This window comes from Otolemur garnettii, unplaced genomic scaffold (genome assembly GCF_000181295.1).
Source record: "Otolemur garnettii isolate 467f Iridium unplaced genomic scaffold, OtoGar3 scaffold00020, whole genome shotgun sequence".
NCBI lineage: Eukaryota > Metazoa > Chordata > Mammalia > Primates > Galagidae > Otolemur > Otolemur garnettii.
Window position 1 is genome coordinate 17604727 of NW_003852415.1, and position 20773 is coordinate 17625499.

Sequence of the window (20773 nt, forward strand, 5' to 3'; positions counted from 1 at the left end):
GTGGTGTATAATTTGTTTGATGTGTTGCTGGATTCTGTTGGTTAGGATTTTGCTGAATTTTTTTGCATCAATATTCATTAGTGATATTGGTTTATAATTTTCTTTTCTTGTTGAGTCTTTTCCTGGTTTTGGGTGATGTTTGCTTCATAGAATGTGTTGGGTAGTATTCTGCCTTTTTCTATATTTTGGGAAAGGTTGAGTAATATAGGTACTAGTTCCTCTTTAAAGATTTGGTAGAATTCTGATTTGTGGCCATCTAGTCCCAGGCTTTTCTTTTTAGGGAGATTTTGTATAGTTGATGCTATTTCAGAACTTGATATAGGTCTGTTCAACATTTTCACTTCATTCTGGTTAAGTCTTAGAAGGTGTCCTGTTTCCAAGTATTGGTCTATTTCCTTCAGATTTTCATATTTCTGAGAACAAAGTTTCTTGTAATACTCATTAAGGATTTTTTTAATTTCTGAGGAGTTTGTTGTTATTTGGCCTTTATCATTTCTGATTGATGAAATTAGAGACTTTACTCTTTTTTTCCTGGTTAGGTTAGCCAAAGGTTTATTTTATTTACCTTTTCAAAATACCAACTTTTGAAACCCCTTCATTTTCAATTTATAACCCCTTCATTTTCAATTTCATTTAATTCTGCTCTAATTTTGGTTATTTCTTTTCTTCTGCTTTGTTTGGGATTGGAATGTTTGTTCTTCCTTTTCCGGTTGCTTGAGATGTCCCATTATGTTGTTAACTTCCTCTCTTTCCCGTCTCTTAAGGAAGGCTTGCAGTGCTATAAATTTCCCTCTTAGGACTGCCTTTGCTGTATCCCAGAGGTTCTGATAATTTAGGTTTTCATTATTGTTTTGTTTCAAAAATTTGGTGATTTCCTTCTTAATCTAGTCTCTAATTCAGCTATCATTCAGCAAAAGGTTATTTAGCTTCCATGTTTTTGTATAAGTATACAGATTCCTGTTGTTATTGAGTTCAACTTTTATTCCATGATCGTCCAAGAAGATGCAAGGAATAATTTCTATTCTTTTAAATTTGCTGAGGTTTGACTTGTGACTAAGATGTGATCAGTTTTGGAGTATGTTCTGTGGGCTGAGGAGAAGAATGTGTATTCAGTTTTGTTAGAATGAAATGTTCTATAGATGTCCATTAAATCCAAATGTTGAATGGTTAAGTTTAAATTTAAAATTTCTTTGCTGAGTTTCTTATTGGAGGATCTATCCAACACTGCCAAAGGAGTGTTAAAATCTCCAACTATTATGGTGCTGGAGGAAGTCAAGATGCTCTTGTCTGTTAGAGTGTCTCATAAATTGAGGCAAACTCTGGTTGGGTGCATAAATGTTAATAATTGAAAGCTCACCATATTGAGTATTACCCTTAACAGGTATGAAGTCACCATCCTTATCTTTCCTTACTTTTGTTGATTTAAAGCCTATTGTACCTGCAGATAAAATTGCAACACTTGCTTTTTTCTGATTTCCATTTGCCTGGAATATCTCTTTATCCTGAGTCTATATTTATCTTTTAAAGTAAGATGAGATTCTTGTATGCAGCATATATCTGGCCTGAGCTTTTGTATCCAGTTAGGCAACTTGTGCCTCTTTATAGGACATTTTAAAAAATTTTATTAAGACAAATACACATGGATCATGAATACATTCATGCATATGTGAGGTACAATGTGCTGATTTTTTTAAAATACAATCTGACATAGTTACATTAAACCAATCAATATAGCTTTCACCTCATTTACTTGATTATTGTGCCAAAACATCTATGTTCTACACTTGACAGATTTGACTTGTACCCTTGTCGTATGCTCCATAGGTATGGTCCCACCTTTTACCTTCCCTCTGTCAAACATCCCCCCCTTAAGCCATTCACATTAATTGAGAATATTGATAAGCCTGGTAGAATTTTGGGTATCAAGTTTTTCAAAAGTCTAGTGGACATTTTAAAGCCTTTTGCCACTGTGGAAGTTGGAATTTGATCAAAAGTTTCTGAGTGAGTTTACTTTTGTGGTGGAGGATTGTGCTGGTCATTATGGAGGATAGGTCTGAGAATACCTGGAGAGCTGGTTTAGTTATAGCAAATTTCTTCAACCTGTGAATGTCATTAAAGTATTTAATTTCTCCATCATAAATGAAACTCAGTTTAGCTGGACACAGGATCCTGGGTTGAAAATTATTTTGTTTTAGGAGATTAAAAGTTGATGACCACCCTCTTCTAGCTTGAAAGATTTCAGCAGAGAGCTCTGCAGTCATTCTCATATTCTTCCCCTTGTAGGTTATGGTTTTCTTTCATCTGGCTGCTTGCAGAATTTTCTCCTTCAAATTAACTTTAGTGAAGTTAATTATGATGTGTCTGGGGATTGTCTTATTCAGGTTGGGTCATGCTGGGTTTCTGAAACTGTCTGCTATCTGCATTTCAGAATCTCTTGGCATGTCTAGAAAGTACACCTTCATAAGCTCATGAAGAAGGGCCTCTGTGCTTTGTGAAGCAACCTTGTTGCCTTCAGGAATTCTTATAAAGTGAATATTAGTTTTCTTTGAATTATCCCAGAGCTCTCTGAGAGAATGCTCTGTGTTTCTCTCTATTTCTCTTCTCTTTGAGTGCTTGGGAGCCTTCAAAAGCTTTGTCTTCAATATCAGAGATTCTTTCTTCTGCTTGCTCCGTTCTGTTACTGAGGGATTCTACTATATTTCTCAGATCTTTGAGGGCTGCAAATTCTTAACTCAGTGTGTCAAAATCTTTGGTGATTTTTGTTTTTGAATTCATTGAATTCTTTTTTTTTTTTTTTTTTTTGAGACAGAGCCTCAAGCTGTCCCCCTGGGCAGAGTGCCGTGGCATTACAGCTCACAGCAACCTCCAACTCCTGGGCTCAAGCGAGTCTCCTGCCTCCGCCTCCCAAGTAGCTGGGACCACAGGCGCCCGCCACAACGCCTGGCTATTTTTTTGGTTGCAGCCATCATTGTTGTTTGGCGGGTCCAGGCCGGGGATTCGAACCCGCCACCTTAGGTGCACGTGGCTGGCGCCTTAGCCGGTTGAGCTATAGGCGCCGAGCCAATTCATTGAATTCTTGAGACAACTTTTGAATTGCTCCTTGAATTTCCAATTTTACCTCCATTCTATTAATCTTATTTGCAATCCAAATTCTGAATTTGATTTCTGACATCTCAGCCATTTATATATGAATAGGATCTTCAGTTGTGTTCATTGAATTGTTCCTTGGGAGGACAATACGGTGAACACAACTTGGGGGGACAATCTACTCTCGTTATTCATGTTACCAGAGTTAGTTCTCCACTGATTCTGCCCCGTGATTATTTTACACCATTTGGCTAGATGAGCAGATAAGGTGAAGTTGGGTTGGGGGGCCCTGGAGTAGTGATTAACCAGTCTTTTACCCAAGAGCTAGGACTGGTGTCTTTAACTTTTCCCCTAGAGCTTGCCAAGGACCCATTCGGTGCTATGGCCTGAGACACTGGGGACTTGGTGTGGTGGGGCTAAGGGACTCTGTCTTGTTTTCAGCTGGTCTCTGTCCTACCCTAGTGAATTAGTTACTCTGGGTTGAAGTCTCAGCTGTGAAAAAATACCAGCAATTAAGTCACCTTGCCCCCCACAGGCAACAACTGGAAAAGGAAAATCAAACCTTCCCACAACCACACACCCAGGGTACCACTTTGGATAGTCCTTGGGTGATCGGTCTAGTCCGAGAGATCCAAATCAATTGTCCCAGTCAGCAGCTGGTCTTAAGTGAGGGAGTTCAAAAGGTCTCTGGCAACTAGATAGCAGGAGTCTGTTGGAAGCTCGAGTATGATTCATTCTGGTGTTCCGTGGAGTCAGAAGGACCCACCCAGCAAATGAATTAGTCTGGGAAGGTTGATGCCTCCTTCCCCACCTTGCACCTCTGTCACACCCAGTCACTGGTAACACTGCAGGGGTATGACTCAGTTCCCTCCAATGAGCAGATGCTCCAGGGGTTTAAGCCTGCCTGAGTCACAGAGAGATCTTATGTCTCCTCAGCCAGGCCTCTGCACTCTCCCACCATCCAGCAGGGAAAGCTGAGGCCTGACAACCTCAGGTGGTTAATGGAAGCTGGGGCGGTTCACTCAGATCCATCCTTGCCCCTGATTGATGTTGCTGACATTTATATTTGTGCAGAATTTGTGATTCTGTCCTGGCTATATTCGCCTGTTGACTAGGCGCTGTTTGAGTTCACAGACTCAGCCCTGGTCTATGCCTCTGCCCAGAGCTGGTGTTTTTATTTCCCTTGCAGTCTGTGTTGAGGTGGGTCCAGTTAGAGCTTACACTCAGCTTTCGGTTTCCCACTTGCCTTTGTCTCAACTATGATCCCCTGAGGTCCAGGTGTTTCTTAGGCTCACTAAGCAGTCCCGGTGTAGCCCTGCCCTGAGAGTATGCTGTCTCTGTGCAAGCACCTTCAATTCTCTGTCCTACTGTGCTCCACCCAGACCTTACCACCTCAGGCATATCCTTTGCTCATGGGGTCTGTATTACCATTCCAGATATATTCCACCAGTGTCTGCCACTGGAGAAGATGCCTGGCTTTCTCCAGTTGCCCAGAGAGACAGGAAGTGTCCTTTAAAAATATCCCCAGAGGTATGAGCCCTATTGTTCCTGCTGTTGCTGCTGCTGCTCTGTCCAGGGGGCACTGCCTCTCCCTTTCCCTGAATGGTCCTTCAATCCACCATTTTCTCCTTACCCCCATGCTACAGAATCACCATGGACCTGCAACGGCCTGTCTTGAATTAATTTTTGTAAGTGATGACAGAAAAGTGTTTTGTTTTCTTCTTCAGGATGTGGCTATCCAATTTTCACAGCAACATTTATTAAATAGAACTTCATTTCCTCAGTATATGTTGTTGTTTGCTTTGTTAAAGATCAGTTGGCTGTAGGTAGCTAGTTTCATATGTGGGCTCTCTGTTCCATTAGTCTGTGTCTATTTTTGTACCAATACCATGTTGTTTTGGTTATATAGCCTTATAGTATAGTTTGAAGTTAGGTATTGTCATGCCTCCAGATTTGTTCTTTTTGTTTAAGATTGCTTTGGCTATTTGGGCTCCTTTCTGGTTCCAAATGAAGAGGAGAATTATTTCTTTTAGATATGTGAAATATGACATTGGTATTTGATGAAGACTGTATTAAATCTGTAAATCACTTTGGGCAGTATGGACATTTTAACATTGTTGATGCTACTGAGCCATGAACATGCTACTGAACCATGTTTTTCCATTTGTTTGTGCCATCTGTGATTTCTTCCTTTAGTGTTTTATAGTTCTCCTGGTAGAGATCTTTCACCTCCCTGATTAAGTATATTCCTATTTTATTTTCTTTGTAGCTATTGTGAATGGTATTGAGTCTTCCATTAAAATCTTATCTTGACTGTTATTGGTATATAGGATTACAACTAATTTGTAGTAAAACCAAAAAACTTGAGATTTTGCTGAACTTATTTATCAATACCAGGAGTCACTTGGTGGAGTCTGTATAATTTTTTTATATATAAGATCTTATGAACAGCAAAAAACAATAGTGTAACCTCCTTTTCCCTCATTTAGATACTCTTTATGTTTTTCTCTTGACTGATTGCTCTGGCTACGACTTTCACTACTATGTTGAATAGAAGTGGTAACAGTGGGCACCCTTGTCTTGTTTCAGTTCTTAGAGGGAATGCTTTCAACTTTACCCCATTCAGTATGATGCTGTCAGTTTGTCATTTATGGCTTTTATAATTTTGAGATCTTTTCCTTATATGTTTATTTGTTGAGGGTTTTTTTTTTTATCATGAAAGATGCTGGATTTTGTCAAATGCTTTTTCTGCACCTATTGAGATGACCATATGATCTTTGTTTTTGCTTCTATTTATGTGATGAATTCCATTTTTTGATTTATGTGTGTAGAACCACCCTTGCATTGTAAGATGAACCTTACTTGGCCATGGTGGATTTTTTTTTTTGCTTATTTTTGAATTCAGTTTGTTAGTATTTTATTGAGAATTATTGCATCTATACTCATGAAGGGATATTGGTCAGTAATTTACTTTTTTTGTTGTGTTCTTTCCTGGCTTTGGTATCTGGTGATACTGGGTTTGTAGAATAAGTTGAATTCCCTCTTTCTCAATGTTATGGAATAGTTTCTCCAGGGTACTACCTCTTCTTTGTAGTTCTTATAGAACTTTGCTGTGAATCCACCTGGTCTTGGGCTGTTTTTTGTTGGAAGTTTTTTAAAAATTTTTATTACTCCACTGGTCTTTATTAGTCTGTTCAGGAGTTCTATTTCATCTTGATTGAGTCTTGGGAGGTTATGTGTTTTCAAGAATTTGTTCATTTCCTCTATATTTTCTAGTTTATGTACATCAAGATTGTTGTAGTATTCACAAATTCACCTTTCTCATAGGTAAAATTGGGATAAAGAGTTATTATAATGATTGAGAGCTCATTATAGTGTCTGGAACAAAGTAAGAGATCATGATTTTTTTTATCCAGCAATGATGCATGCAGTTTGTGGAGAGAGAGGTGATACTATTGAGTGTGAGTTCCTCAAACTTGCCCTGAATATAAAAATCTCTGTATGTTTATAATTTAAACTTTCACATAAGGGAACTAAGACATTTTTGATACATTGTGAAGTTAGTGAACAATTGAGCTAACTTTTTTGTGGTTAGTTTTATCCTCCTGCTCACATCATTCACTTTGTATATATTAAGAATCCATATTCCAGACTCAGACAAATAACACAGAGAATCACACGGTGGCATATCACTCTCCTGTGGAAGTTCCCACACTTACTCTCTGCACATATCTCAGACAGGGAAAGTTTAAATACCATCCTTTCTCTTTTTGTTTTGTTTTGTTTTAAGACAAAGTCTCACTATGTTGCCCTCAGTAGAGTGCTGTGGTATCACAACTTACAGCAACCTCAAACTCTTAGGCTGAAGCAATTCTCTTGCCTCAGCCTCCCAAGTAGCTGGGACTACAGGTGCCCACCACAATGCCCAACTATTTTTTTGTTGCAGTTGTCATTGCTGTTTAGCAGGTCCCATCCGCGATCGAACCTGCCTGTCTCAGTGTATGTGGCTGATGTTCTAACTGCTCTACAGGTGCCAAGCCTAAACACCATCCTCTTAACCACAGTTTTGGTGTGGTAACTGGGATGATCTTTTAAAACAAGGTTTATTCTTTGTTCTGTTTCCTTTAAGTCAAAAGGCAGGTTTTATTAAATATCAATAAAAACTGTTTGATTTTCTTCTAACAGATAATGAACATTCATTTTCATAACTGTGTACCCAATGCTAACTTCTTAGATATATATACCTTCACAAGTAGCATATTATACATTGAAATTATTATAAAAACTATATCTAGTGTCATCTGTGAAGAAGATAACTCTATTTTGGCATTAGAAAAAAGAAAAGAGTAGGGGGCCAGGTTTAATATGAAAGAAGAAAGGTAATATGAGCTTACGTTCTTCAGGGAAAACCTTGGGTAGAAAAGAATCAGCCCTACCTAGGGCTGCATTTGGAGTAATGGATCTAGCTTAGAATATCTGGTGGTGTTCTATTATGAAAATATTTGCCTGAAGATATCCTAGGTGGAGTCAAAGCTATTTAACCCTGAGTGCGATTTGTTAGAAGATTTTGGAGATGTTCCTTGGTTTTAGAGGTTCATTCTTTTTATTTGAGACAGAGCCTCAAGCTGTGCCCTGGGTAGAGTGTTGTGGCATCACAGCTCACAGCAACCTCCAACTCCTGCCTCCGCCTCCCAAGTAGCTGGGATTACACCCACCACAATGCCCATCTTGTTTTTGGTTGCAGCTGTAATTGTTGTTTGGCAGGCCTGGGCTGGATTCAAATCCACCAGATCAGGTGTATGTGGCTGGTTCCTTAGCCACTTGAGCCACAGGCACCAAACCGAGAGGTTTATTCCTTAGTTAAATAGAGCAAAGTGCATTAATAAGAGTTTGTCCCAAGGAAAATACTTTTCTATTTTCCCCATTATTCTAAAATAAGGAAAACTGTTTTAATGCATCATATCACTGACCTCACCAAAAATATTTCTAGACTCCTCAGAGGCTGTAGGTGATCCACCACCTTCAAATTTATCTGGAGTCAGTTTATGTACAAATCCCAATTGATCATAGTATAATGTGAAAACATCATCAGTAACACTTCCAGTTATAGTGTATCTTCCTAAGCCTATTAGGAAATAAACAGAAGTCTTTTAATTATGATATACTACTATTAGATAACTTTTAATATCATTCCTTATAAAAACTTGTTATTTGACCTAAGGGGTGAAAGTCAGGTTACAATACTCCTAAATTAGAAAATACATAACCCCCAGAAGGTCTTTTCCAGGCTCCACATCAATATAGAACCTGTTCCCTGAAGTAGGTGAAGACAGAAGTGAGGTTGTTAGATTACAAGATCTAGAGGAAAAGAGATTAGCTCCCTCTGGTGGTGATTTCTCTTTCTAATACCAGCAAATCAGGTACCTGGATTGGTTGGAGAGAGTGAGAAAATGACCCCACGGTTGGCAAGGGCAGTTATCAGTAGAGGCTGCTGAGTCATTAATTATAAACTAAACTGGATGTCTTATGGTTCTCTCATGTCTTAGGGCTCCTCATTGAGAGGGACTGTCAGTAATCTAGTAGTACAGCAGCATTCATTTAGTTAAACAGACGCTGATCCAGAGAGAGTCCCCTCCCCAAAATGGAGATTCCGTGAAAGCCCCTGGCTCAGGGTGAGAGGCTGATTTCTGCACACCACTCGTCCCTCCCCCATACTCCCATTCAATCCCATTCAGTTATCTTGGGTTCTTCTGGTTCATTCTCCTGTCCCTGGTCCCTAAATGTGGAATGCCCTAGGACTCGCTTTTTAGATTTCTTCTCTCATTATCTTTAAAGATCTTGTCCAGTTTTAGGATTTTAAATCCATCTTTATTTAGATGATTGCCAAGTTTAAATCTCTCATCTGGTTCTCTTTCCTGAAGCCTCAACTTATATACCTAACTTCCTCCTACCAGGTTTAGATCAATGTCAGTTAAGTATCTTATACTAAACTCATCCTAAACTGAGCTCCTAATCTTCACACAACCACCCCATTCTCAGCCTCCTCACCTTTGTTAATGGTAATAGCATTATTTGTGTTGCTTAGTCCAAAAAGTGTCACTCTTAATCCTTCTCTTTCAGGCTAGTCGCCGTGGCTCACATCTGTAATCCTAGCACTCTGGGAGGCAAGGTGGGTGGATTGTTTGAGCTCGTGAGTTTGAGACCAGCCTGGGCAAGAGTGAGACCCCCAATTCTAAAACCAGTTAGTTGTTGTGGTCGGCAACTATAGTCCCAGGTATGTGGGAAGTTGAGGAAAGAGGCCAGAAGAGAGTTGCTGGTAGCTACATGAGGGAAAATAAACCTCACTTCATAATATATACAAAATTAGAGATTTTACATTGACCTATATAAGAAATCTTAAATAACCAATCTACTAGAAGAAAACAGGAGAATATCTTTATAACTTTGGAATAGGCAAAAATTCTCAAACAGAATACAAAAAGCAAAAGTACTAACCATAAAAGAAAAGGTTAATAATAAAGAACTTTTAAAAATTAAAATTAATCATTTTTGATCAAAAATAATGAGGAGAGTAAAAACAACAAGCCACTAACTGAGAGAAGATATTTTCAAGTCTTATTTCTAACAAACAACTCATCCATAGTACATTAAAAATGTGCACAGAATTTGGCCAGCCATGGTGGTTCATGCCTGTAACCCTAGTGCTCTCAGAGGCTGAGGCAGGAGGATCATTTGGGCTCAGGAATTCAAGACCAGCCTGAGCAAGAGCAAAACCTTGTCTCTACTAAATACAGAAAAATTAGCTCTGTATTTTGGTTAACACCTGTAGTCCCAGCTACTCTGAGGCTGAGGCAGGAGGACCACTTAAACCCTGGAGTTTGAAGATGCTGTGAATGAGGCTGATGCCACAACATTCTAGCCTGGGGCAACAAAGTGAGACTGTGTCTTTAAAAAGAGAGAGAGAGAGAGAAGGAAAGAAAAGCTCATAGAAATTAATTTTAAAAGTCAATCTAATAAAAACTCTATAAAAAGACTTAAAAAGACAATTTATAAAAAAGATATAAAGTAAACATATGAAAATGTGCTCAACATGTTTACTTATTCAAACAAATCTTCAATGACATATCATTGTGCATTCATTATAAAGGATTACATTTAAAAGACTAACAATACTAAGTGTTAGCGAGAGTGGGAATAAGCAGGAACTCCTTACATTGCTGGTGAAAGAGAAAATTAATACAATTGCTTTGGAATAATGCAGCAGTACTTAACATCTTTTTCCACAAAGACCTTAACAAACATATACTTTATGATGCAACAATTCCATCCCTAGGTGTACATCTAACAGAAAATAAAGATTATGTCCAAAAAAAGACTTACATAAAAGTGGTCATCACTGCCTTATTTTTAATAAGTCCCAAATGGAAATAATATAAAATATTTCATACATCAGAAGACTACATAGAGTTTGGAAAAGAATAAATTTTTTTTTTTTTGAGACAGAGTCTCAAGCTATCCCCCTAGGTAGAGTGCTGTGGCATTACAGCTCACAGCAACCTCCAACTCCTGGGCTCAAGCAAGTCTCCTGCCTCAGCCTCCTAATTAGCTGGGACCACAGGCGCCCGCAACAACGCCTGGCTATTTTTTGGTTGCAGCTGTCATCGTTGTTTTGGCGGGCCTGGGCTGGATTCGAACCTGCCACCTTAGGTGTATGTGGCTGGTGCCTTAGCCACTTGAGCCACAGGCGTCAAGCCAGAAAAGAATATATTACTAATACATGCCACATTATGGAGAAATCTTGTAGTCATAATGCTGATTGAAAAAGTCAGACACAAAAGAATATGTAGTGCATAATTCCATTTATACAAAGCTCAAAACTAGGTCAAACTAATTTAGATAGAATTTTAAATATTCGCTATTCTTAGAGGTGCACAAACAATAAAGTGACATGAGAGAGCTTTCTGGAGTAGTAGAAATGTTTCATATCTTGCGCTACCTTCCAATCCTGCCTAATAATACTCACAGTCACTTTTGTTTATTTCACAATCATATGGTGCCTGATCATCAAATTCTGCACAGCTACTGTCTCACCACATGTTTCAGATAAATAAACCATAAGAATTAACCTTGATACCAACATAAGTTGAACATAAGCTTTAATGATATTGTAGAGACTAAATTTTGCGGTCTCTCCTTATCCTTGAATAAGGAAGGACCAATAGAGGAGATTGAAGGACTGTAAAACTGCTTCACCTGGAGTGCCTCAAGGACACAACTAAGGCAATCAAAAGCACACTTTTTGAAGTTTTTGAACTTTTGAAGTTATATCAGAAAATTTTAGAAAGTTTGTTGTTTAAAATCATATCACAGACTCTGAACACCAGAAGAAATTGGTTTTAAGCTAGACAGTCAAAATGCTGATCATGTTAAAAATAAACCCCAAACCCCCAGGCTTGCTTGTATCTTGGAGACAGTCAGCATTTCCTCCATTCTTGTTGGACCTAATCAGATATCTCCACATTTACCTCAATCTCCAAATTTAACCAATAATCTATAAAAGCCCTACTTGGATATTATTCTGGAAGATGATCTCTGAAGGTAAATCTCCCTTGCCTGTTACGTTATCAATTTTTAGCTTTATTTTATTTACACAATTGGTTGTATTATTATTATTTTGAGACAGGGTTATCATAGCTCACAGTAACCTCAAAATCAAAATCTTGAGCTCAAGTGATCTTCTTGCCTCTGCTTACCAGGTAGCTAGGACTATAGACACCCACCATAGTGGGTAGTTTTCTATTTTTTGTAGAGAGTCTCAAACTCCTGAGCTCGAGCAATTTATCTACCTTGGCCTCCCAGAATGCTAGGATTATAGGCATGAGCCACCAAGCCCAGCTGGTAGCTTCATTATCTTATAAACACTTGATGAAATGAACCAATAAAAACACAATGAAATATATATGAAAAAAATATGTATGAAAAACTCTCTGAAGGAAACAAAAGAGTAAATTATCATGACCTTGGATGAGTCAATGGTTTCTTAGATGTGACACCAAAAGTATAAGCAACCAAAGTAAAACTAAATTGGACTTCATCAAAATTAAACATATTCAATGTTTAATTAAAAGAGCACCATTAAAAACGTGAAAAGATAACCAAAGAATAAGATAAAATATTTGCAGATCATATATCTGGTAAGGGATTTATATCTAGAATATATAATGTACTCTTACAGCTGAACAGTAAAAGAGAAAAGCCAATTTAAAAATGGGCAAAGAATTGGAATATTTTTTCAAAGAAGTACACAAATGGCTAACAAAACACAGGGATAAATGCTGGACATCATTAGTTATTAGGGTAATACAAACAAAAACCACAATGAGATACCATCTTACTCACTAGGATAATTAAAATAAAGAAGACAGACAGTAATGAGTGTTGGTAAGCATATGAAGAAATAATCTTCATACATTGTTGATTCGAATGTAAAGTGGTACAGCTCCAGTTTGGCAGATCCTCTAAATGTTAAACATACAGTTACCATATGACCTAGCAATATACTGCTAGGTATGTACCCAAGAGCACTGAAAGAACATTTCTACACAAAAACTTGTATGTAAATGGTGATAGCAGCATTAGTCATAAAAGCCAAAAAGTAGGGGAGTGGCCAAGATGGCCGACAGGCACCAGCCTCTGACAGAAGCTCCTGTCCAGAGGAAAGGATAAAGTCCGGAGAAACCCCCAACAAAGTCAAAAACTGGGACCCCAGCTGAGAGAGAAGAATGATACCGGCAGGACACCTCTTCTGAGACAGGCAGAGACTCCTAGAGGACAATCTATAGATACATAATTCACCCCAAAGGAATAGTGCCCATCCCCTTTCCCAAGAAAGGTGTGCTTTTCCTTTGTTTCCTCTTCAACCGCTCCTCCGAGTCTCCTACAGGCCACCGATAAATTGAGGACCTATTCTCTCACTCCACGAGTGAGAGCTGCTTACAGGGAAGTTTACTACCCTGGAGGAACCTGGCTGAGACACGGAACACCCTCCCGCAGGCAGAAAAGTGGAACTGGCATTCGCACTGCCATTTTGAGTTTCCAGTCCACCCTCCCTCCCCTTGGCGGCAGAGATAGTGAGAGGAGACCCAAGAACAGCATCCACCCACCCTTGCAAGACCAAGCCCCCATCCTGGTCCTTCACCAGGAGAACTGCTTGATCCATGCTTTCTGCGTGCAGACGGATCCCCCTCAGTCAGCGCATTCTGCACTTAGCTGTTTCCCCAGTTGCTATCTGCACTTCCTGGGTCCTTGGCACCAGTGACCAAGATTGACGCCGGACAGGGAGGGCTACACACCCTGCCACGCACCCACCTCCAGAGCTTTAGTGGCCCTTGACAGTGATTGATTTCTGCTGGGACGGATCACGCATCTGGACTTAACGGACATCTATAGAACATTTCACCCTAATAAAACTGAGTACACATTTTATTCATCAGCCCACAGAACATACTCCAAAATAGATCACATTCTAGGTCACAAGTCCCTTTTGGAAAATCATATGGAGAACACTCAGAGATCTAAATATAGATCTACCATTTGATCCTGTAATTCCTCTGTTAGGTATATATCGAGAAGACCAAAAATCATGCTACAATACAGATATCTGTACCAGAATGTTCATTGCAGCCCAATTCACAATCGCTAGGTCATGGAAGAAGCCCAAGTGCCCATCGACCCATGAATGGATCAATAAATTGTGGTATATGTACACCATGGAATACTATACAGCCACAAAGAAAGATGGAGACTTTGCCTCCTTCATGTTTACATGGATGGAGCTGGAAAATGTCCTCCTTAGCAAAGTATCTCAAGAATGGAAGAAAAAGTATCCATTGTACTCAACACTATTATGAAACTTATTGTTAGCTATCTTAGGAAAGCTATAATCCAAATGGAGTCCAAGACTATGGGAAGAGGGGAGAGGGAGGGGAGGGGAGGGGGGAGGACGGGTGAAGAGAATGATATTGTGGGGATCACACCTATGATTTATCCTATTAGGGTACATGTGAATTTGTCTAAAGGTCGAATATAAATGTCTTAACACAACAATTATGAGAGAGACATGATGGCTATGTTAGCCAGTTAGATGAGAGTTTTTCAAACTGTATATGGGAGCAACACACTGTATCCTATGATAGAATTAATGTACACAATTATGATCTAATAAAAAATAATAAAATTTAAAAAAAGCCAAAAAGTGAAAAAACATCAAATATTAATCAATATCCTGTTAGACAAAATGTGTCATATGCATACAATGGAATATTATTCAGCCGTAAGAAGGAATAAAATACTGATACATGTTACATCATAGATGAGCTTTGAAGACATGTTAAGTGATGTAAGATAGTTGCAAAAGGAAAAATACTGTATGATTCCACTTTCATGAGGTAACTATTCTAGTCAAATTCATAGAGCTGCTATGTACTGGGGGGAGGGAAGAATGGAGTTATTGTTTAATGAGTACATGGAGGTGAAAGCTAGAGTAGGGTGCATTTCCCCCTTAAATCTCCAGTGGGTTATGGCACCAAACTTCAGCTCCTCCACCGCAATGCACGCCTATGGTGGTGGAGGGGGATTGGACTTTTCAGCAGAGTAGATAAAAAAATAGTCAGGGAGATGTCTAGTTAAACACCAATAGCTTAAATACAAAAACATAAAATAAAACTAGAAAGTAATTGATAGTTGTCTCTGCAGATACCCTGCAGTTGCAGGCACCTTGACCTGAAAGCTGTAACTTTCCGTCATTAAATTTCCCCCAAAGTATTCTTTGATTTGTAGCTTAGTACTCTCCTGTCTTTCAGCCTGATAATTTTCTTCCCTAAAGAAAGAACTGCCTGTTTAATTGAAGCATGAAGCCGTTACTTTTTCACTTTTTGCCCCCAATTTTCTAAATAAATAGCCTTGAACATTGGGCTCCAGATAATACTAGTTAGCCCGGCAAGGGCCTGGCATGGTGTCCTCTCTCATAGGTCAGAATAGTGTGTGTGTGTGTGTGTGTGTGTGTGTGTGTGTGTGTAAACTTCTCGGCCTTCCTCTCCCTTTGTCTTCCATACCCTGGACAGTCAGGCACAATTTCTACTTAATGAGGAACCCCAGTCCACTGTGTTAAAGCTTGGTTCTTGGGTTGCTACAGGTACAGAGTATTAGTTTGTGAAGATAAAATAAGTTCTCGTGATAGATAGTGGTGATAACTGCACAAAAATTTGAATATACTCAATGTCCCAGAATGTTATACATAAAAATGGTTAAAATGCTTAATTTTATGTTATATATATTTTACCACAAATGAAAATTCAAAATTACCAAAAATGAATTAACAAATAATAAAACCAGAAATACCAGTAACAATCAAAAAAGTAAAGAGAACAGAGGGCAGAGGCAAGATGGCTGACTGGAGCCAGCTCTCCACAGAGGCTCCTGTCTAGAAGGAGAGTTAAAGGACAGAAGTTTAGCAAGTAAGCTGATGGTTTGGAGCTGAGCCAAGAGAGAAGGTTGAAGAATGCACATCAACCCTGCTGAGGCAAGCTGTAATCCCAAGGAAACAAACAATAGGTACAAAACAGACAGGAGTTCCCTCCCCCATGAGAACTGCTTGCAGTATACTTTATACAAACAAGTAAGCAGAGTTCAGAACTCCTCCTATTTTATCCCACAGATGAGACCCTCTAAAAATTGGAACTCCTTCCCCAGAGAGGACCCACTAGTGTGTCATGGCACTCTCCTGCCATGCATAAAACTATATATTCTCTACCTGCAATTCTGAACTCCCAGTACTCCCCTCCACTCTCACCCTGACGTCTGAAAGCCTGTCACCCATGGAGTCCAGATTCTTGGGCATTTTCTTGAGAGGTGGGGATAAGTTGTGGGCTGTTGCAGGTCTGTGTTGATTATGTGGCATGGGTATGGAGAGAGGACTGTGGACTGAGGGAGCCATATGGGAGAGGGAGAAGCGGTGAGGGATAGAGAGCAGCAGTGGCAGGAACAATAGGACCACACCCCTGGGGATATTTTGGAGAGACACTCCCCACCTCTCTTGGCAACCAGTAGAGAAAGCCAGACCTCTACTCTGGTGGCAGCCACTGGCAGAACAGATCTGGGATGGAAACACAGGCCCTGTAAATAAAGGGTATGCCTGAGGCAGTACCTGCCTGGCAGGGTGCTGTGGAGACAGAGACTAGAATACACATGCGCAGAGATGGCATACTCCCAGGGTGGGGCTGAGTCAGAAGTGCTCCTTTAGTGAGCCTAAGAAGCACCTGGCCCCCAGGGGAACATAGCTGAGACAAAGCTGGTGGGGCAACAGCACCAGCCCAGGGAGAAGCAGAAACTGAGAGCTGTGTGCCAGCTGCAGCCTAGGAAGAGGCAGGAATTGAGAGCTGAGTGTGAGCTCTAACCATGCCTGCCCCAACACAGAGTGAAGGAGAGACAGAGATGCCAGCTCCATGAGAATTGGCACAATGGCAGCGGCATAATGTGGGGCTAAGTTGCAGTTTCTGTGAACTCAAACAGTGCCTGGCCCACAGGGGAATATAACTGGGATGGAAATGTAAATTCTGAGAGTATTCTCAGAATAGAGATGGCAGCAATATCAATCTGGGGTGGGGCTGGAACTGAGTGAACTACCCCAGCTTCCATTAAGCACCCAAAGTTGTCAGGCCTCAGATCCTTCTGCTGGCTGCTGGCAGAGTGTGGCAGTCTGGCTGAGGAGACATAGATCTCCCTGTGACTCAGGCAGGCACAAACCCCTAGAGCATCTGCTCATTGGAGGGAACTGGGTCACAGCCCTGTGGTGTTACCCATAACTGGGTGTAACAGAGGTATAACGTTGGGAAGGAGGCATGAACCTTCCTGGACTAATTCATTTGCTGGGTGGGTCTTTTTAACTCCATGGAGTACCAGAGCGAGTCATACTCAAGCCATCAGCAGACCCCTGCTATCTAGTTGCTGGAGACCTTTTGAACTCCCCACTTGAGACTGGGTGCTGACTGGGATTTTTGATTTGGAACTCTTGACCTAGGCCAATCACCCAAGGACTATCCAAAGTGGTACCCTGGGTGTGTGGTTGTGGGAAGGTTTGATTTTCCTTTTCCAGTTTTTGCCTGTGGGGGGCAGGGTGACTTAGTTGCTGGTATTTCTCCACAGCTGAGACTTCAAACAAAGTTACTAATTCACTAGGATTGGACAGATACCAGTTGAAAACAAGACAGAGCCACTTAGCCCCACCACACCAAGCAGGTCCCCAGTGTTTCAGGCTGTAGCACTATATGGGTCCTTTGCAAAGCTTTAGGGGAAAAGGTACAGACGCCAGTCCCAGCTCTTGGGCAAAGGGCTGGTTAATCCCTACTCCAGGAGTCCCCAACCCAACTTCACCTTCTCTGTTCATCTAGCCAAATGGTGTAAAATAATCATGGGGCGGAATTAGCAGAAAAACTCCAGCACCATGAATAATCAGAGTAGATCAACTCCTCCAAGGAATGACATGGCAGACACACCAGAAGATCCCATTCAGAAACAAATGGCTGAGATATGAGAAATCAAATTCAGAATTTGAATTGCAAATAAGATTAATAGAATGATGGAATTGGAAAATGTTCTTAGCAAAGTATCTCAAGAATGGAATAAAAAGTATCCAATGTACACAGCCCTACTTTGAAACTAATTCATAGCTTTTATAGGAATGTCATAACCTAATTATAGCCTTAGAATATGGGAAGGGGATGGGAGGGGGAGGGGAGGGGGTGGATGGTGGAGGGACAGTGATTGGTGGGGTCACCTCTATGGTTTATCTTACAAGGGTAAAAGTGAATCTTTCTAAAAGCAGAGTATGAACATTTTAACTCAATAACTAAGAAAATGACATGAAGGTTATGTTAACCAGTTTTATGAGAGTATTTCAAAATGTATATGAAAACAGCACACTGTACCCCATGATTGCATTAATGTACACAGTTATGCTATAAGAAATTAAAAAAAAGATTAATAGAATGGAGGTAAAGTTGGAATTAGAAATTCAAGGAGCATTTCTAAAGTTATCTCAAGAATTCAATGAATTCAAAAACAAAATCACCAAAGATTTTGACACATTGAGACAAGAACTTGCAACCTTCAAAGATCTGAGAAATACAGTAGAATCCCTTAGTAACAGAATGGAGCAGGCAGAAGAAAGGATTTCTGACATTGAAGACAAAGCTTTTGAATGCTCTCAAGTGCTCAAAGAGGAAGAGAATGGAGAGCAAAAACAGATCATTCTCTCAGAGAGCTCTGGGATAATTAAAAAAAAACTAATATTCACCTTATAGGAATTCCTGAAGGTGAAGAGGTTGCTTTGAAAGGCCCAGATACTCTACTCCATGAGATAATCAAGCAGAACTTCCCAGACATGCCAAGAGAATCTGAAATTCACATGCAGACAGTGTCAGAACCCTAGCACAACTCAACCCCAATAAAGTATGTCCCAGACACATTATATTAACTTCACCAAAGTTAATATGAAGGAGAAAATTCTGCAAGCAGCCAGATGAAAGAAAACCATAACCTATGAGGGGAAGGATATTAGAATGACTGCATATCACTCTGCTGAAACCTTTCAAGTTAGAACAGGGTGGTCATCGACTTTTAATTTCCTAAAACAAAATAATTTTCAAACCAGGATCCTGTATCCAGCTAAACGGAGTTTCATTTATGATGAAAAAATTAAATACTTTAGTGACATTCACATGTTAAAGAAATTTGCCATAACTAAACCAGCTCTCCAGGATATTCTCAGACCTATCCTCCATAATGACCAGCTCAATCCTCTACCACCAAAGTAAATTCACTCAGAAATTTTTGATCAAATTCCAACTTCCACAGTGGTGAAGGATTAAAAATGTCCCCTGGGCTTTCAATACCCAAAATTTTACCAGGCTTATCAATATTTACAATTAATGTGAATGGTTTAAATTGTCCTCTAAGGAGGCACAGCTTGGCTGACTGGATACAAAAACTCAGGCCAGATATCTGCTGCATACAAGAATCTCATCATCTCATCTTACCTTAAAAGATAAATATAGACTCAGGGTGAAGGGATGGTCATCTATATTTCAGGCAAATGGAAATCAGAAAAAAGTAGGTGTTGCAATTTTATTTGCAGATACAATAGGCTTTAAACCAACAAAAGTAAGGAAAGATAAGGATGATCACTTCATATTTGTTAAGGATAACACTCAACATGATGAGATTTCAATTATTAACATTTATGCACCCAACCAAAATTTGCCTCAATTTATAAGAGAGACTCTCACAAACATGAGCATCTTGATTTCCTCCAGCATCATAACAGTCAGAGATTTTAACACTCCTCTGGCAGTGTTGGATAGGTCCTCCAATAAGAAACTCAGCAAGGAAATTTTAGACCTAACCATTCAACATTTGGATTTAATAGACATATACACAACATTTCATCCTAACAAAATTGAATACACATTCTTCTCATCAGCCCATGGAACATCCTCCAAAATTGATCACATCTTAACTCACAAGTTTAACCTCACTAAATTTAAAGAATAGAAATTATTCCTCACATCTTCTTGGACCATCATGGAATAAAAGTTGAACTCAATAACAACAGGAATCTGTATACTTATACAAAAACATGGAAACTAAATAACCTTATGATGAACAATAGCTGGGTCATAGACAAGATTAAGAAGGAAATTACCGAATTTTTGGAACAAAATGATAATGAAGACATGAATTATCAGAACCTCTGGGATACCACAAAGGCAGTCCTAAGAGAAAAATTTATAGCACTGCAAGCCTTCCTCAAGAGACCGGAAAGAGAGGAAGTTAACAACATAATGGGACATCTCAAGCAACTGGAAAAGGAAGAACATTCCAATCCCAAACAAAGCAGAAGAAAAGAAATAATCAAAATTAGAGCAGAATTAAATGAAATTGAAAATGAAAGGGTTATACAACAGATCAATAAATCAAAAAGTTGTTTTTTTGAAAAGGTCAATAAAATAGATAAACCTTTGGCTAACCTAATCAGAAAAAAAAGAGTAAAGTCTCTAATTTCATCAATTAAAAATGGCAAAGATGAAATAACAACAGACTCCTTAGAAATTTTAAAAATCCTTAATGAATATTACAATTAACTCTATTTTCAGAAATATGAAAATTTGAAGGAAATAGACCAATACTTGGAAGCCAGACACCTTCCTAGACTTAGCCAGAAGGAAGTGGAAATGTTGAGCAGGCTTGTATCAAGTTCTGAAATAGCATCAACTATACAAAATCTCCCTAAAAAGAAAAGCCTGGGATCAGATGGCTTCAAATCAGAATTCTATCAAACCTTTAAAGAGGAACTAGTACCTATATTACTTAATCTTTTCCAAAATATAGAAAAAGAAGGAATACTACTCAACACATTCTATGAAGTAAACATCACCTTGATCCCCAAACCAGGAAAAGACCAAACAAGAAAATTATAGACCAATATCTCTAAAGAATGTTGATGTAAAAATATTCAACAAGATTTTAGCAGACAAATTCAGCAACACATCAAACAAATTATACACCATGACCAAGTAGGTTTTATCCCAGGGTCTCAAGGCTGGTTCAATATACATAAATCTATAAATAT

The 20773-nt window shown here is 39.3% G+C and overlaps 1 protein-coding gene across 1 annotated transcript in view; it reads right to left on the reverse strand.

Annotated features, from left to right (window-relative positions):
• CATSPERB (cation channel sperm associated auxiliary subunit beta) overlaps window positions 1–20773 on the reverse strand; it is a gene marked incomplete at its 5' end in the record, with an annotated part of 240997 nt that overhangs the window by 142285 nt on the left and 77939 nt on the right. The window contains 1 exon segment of the mRNA XM_012803404.2: window positions 8058–8212. Coding sequence (XP_012658858.2) covers window positions 8058–8212 — 155 coding nt within the window.